This window comes from Tupaia chinensis, unplaced genomic scaffold, assembly GCF_000334495.1.
Source record: "Tupaia chinensis unplaced genomic scaffold, TupChi_1.0 Scaffold149501_1, whole genome shotgun sequence".
Lineage (NCBI taxonomy): Eukaryota > Metazoa > Chordata > Mammalia > Scandentia > Tupaiidae > Tupaia > Tupaia belangeri.
The window spans coordinates 1,908,189-1,908,999 of NW_006209345.1; the positions used below are offsets into that span (position 1 = coordinate 1,908,189).

The 811-nt window shown below is 64.6% G+C and overlaps 1 protein-coding gene across 1 annotated transcript in view; it reads right to left on the minus strand.

The window, feature by feature from the left end:
- GAL (galanin and GMAP prepropeptide) overlaps positions 1 to 779 on the minus strand; it is a 7,772-nt gene extending 6,993 nt beyond the window's left edge. The window contains exons 1-2 of the mRNA XM_006171250.2: positions 699 to 779; positions 130 to 178 (exon numbers count right to left, since the gene is read on the minus strand). Coding sequence (XP_006171312.1) covers positions 130 to 178; positions 699 to 779 — 130 coding nt within the window. The remainder of the gene's footprint in view (positions 1 to 129; positions 179 to 698) is intronic.
- Between the last annotated feature and the right edge of the window lie 32 nt (positions 780 to 811).

Consider the following 811-nt stretch of genomic DNA (forward strand, 5'->3'; position numbering starts at 1 on the left):
GGTCCCGCCCCCCTCGCGGGGCGGCCCCGGGCAGCCCCTTCGGCTACCATATTTCAGAAGGAGCAGCATTTAGAACCGGCCCCAGTCAGCACCAGAAAATTCAGACGCCACGCATTCGGTGTCACTTACGCGGACCGAGAAGGTAGCCGGCGCTGTTGAGGGTCCAGCCTCTCTTTGCCTTAAATGGGAGAAAAGGGGGGTGAGAGGTCGCATGTGCAGTGGAAGGTCCCAGGCTTTCCAGGCATGACACAGAAACGAGAGCAGCACATGCACTTGTGGAAGCCTCAGGACATTCCAGGTTCACCCCTACATAAGAGACCCTTGACATGAAAACAGGACGACTTGCTTTCCCAAAATACTTCATCTTAGAGCCGGAGGCGTCGACCTCCCGGGGAGCTGCATTTGCTTCTCAGGGATGGCCCGGCCTGGCCTCGCGGGCCCGGGGATGGGCAGGGACACGCCCTCCCAGACCAGAGGCGCGAACCTGAGCAGACACTTCCCCTCCCGCGGGCGCCAGGGAGAACACAGCCCAGCCCACTGGGACCCCACTGGCCGGCGGGGCCCCTCGGATAACCTCAGCGACACCCCGACGTCCCCGCCATCCTTCCCGCTCCCGGCACATCCCAGCGGCCGAATGGAAGTTCAGTTCCCTAGTTTACGTGAACCTCCCAGACGGACGCGGCTTTGCGGGGACTTACCGGTGCCCGGAGCCCCGAGGCGGCTGAAAGGGCGGCGGCGGGGAGGAGGGAGCCGAGCAGGAGGGCGCTGCCTCTGGCCATCTGCAAGGGAGGGACGGCGGGGCGAGGTGGCG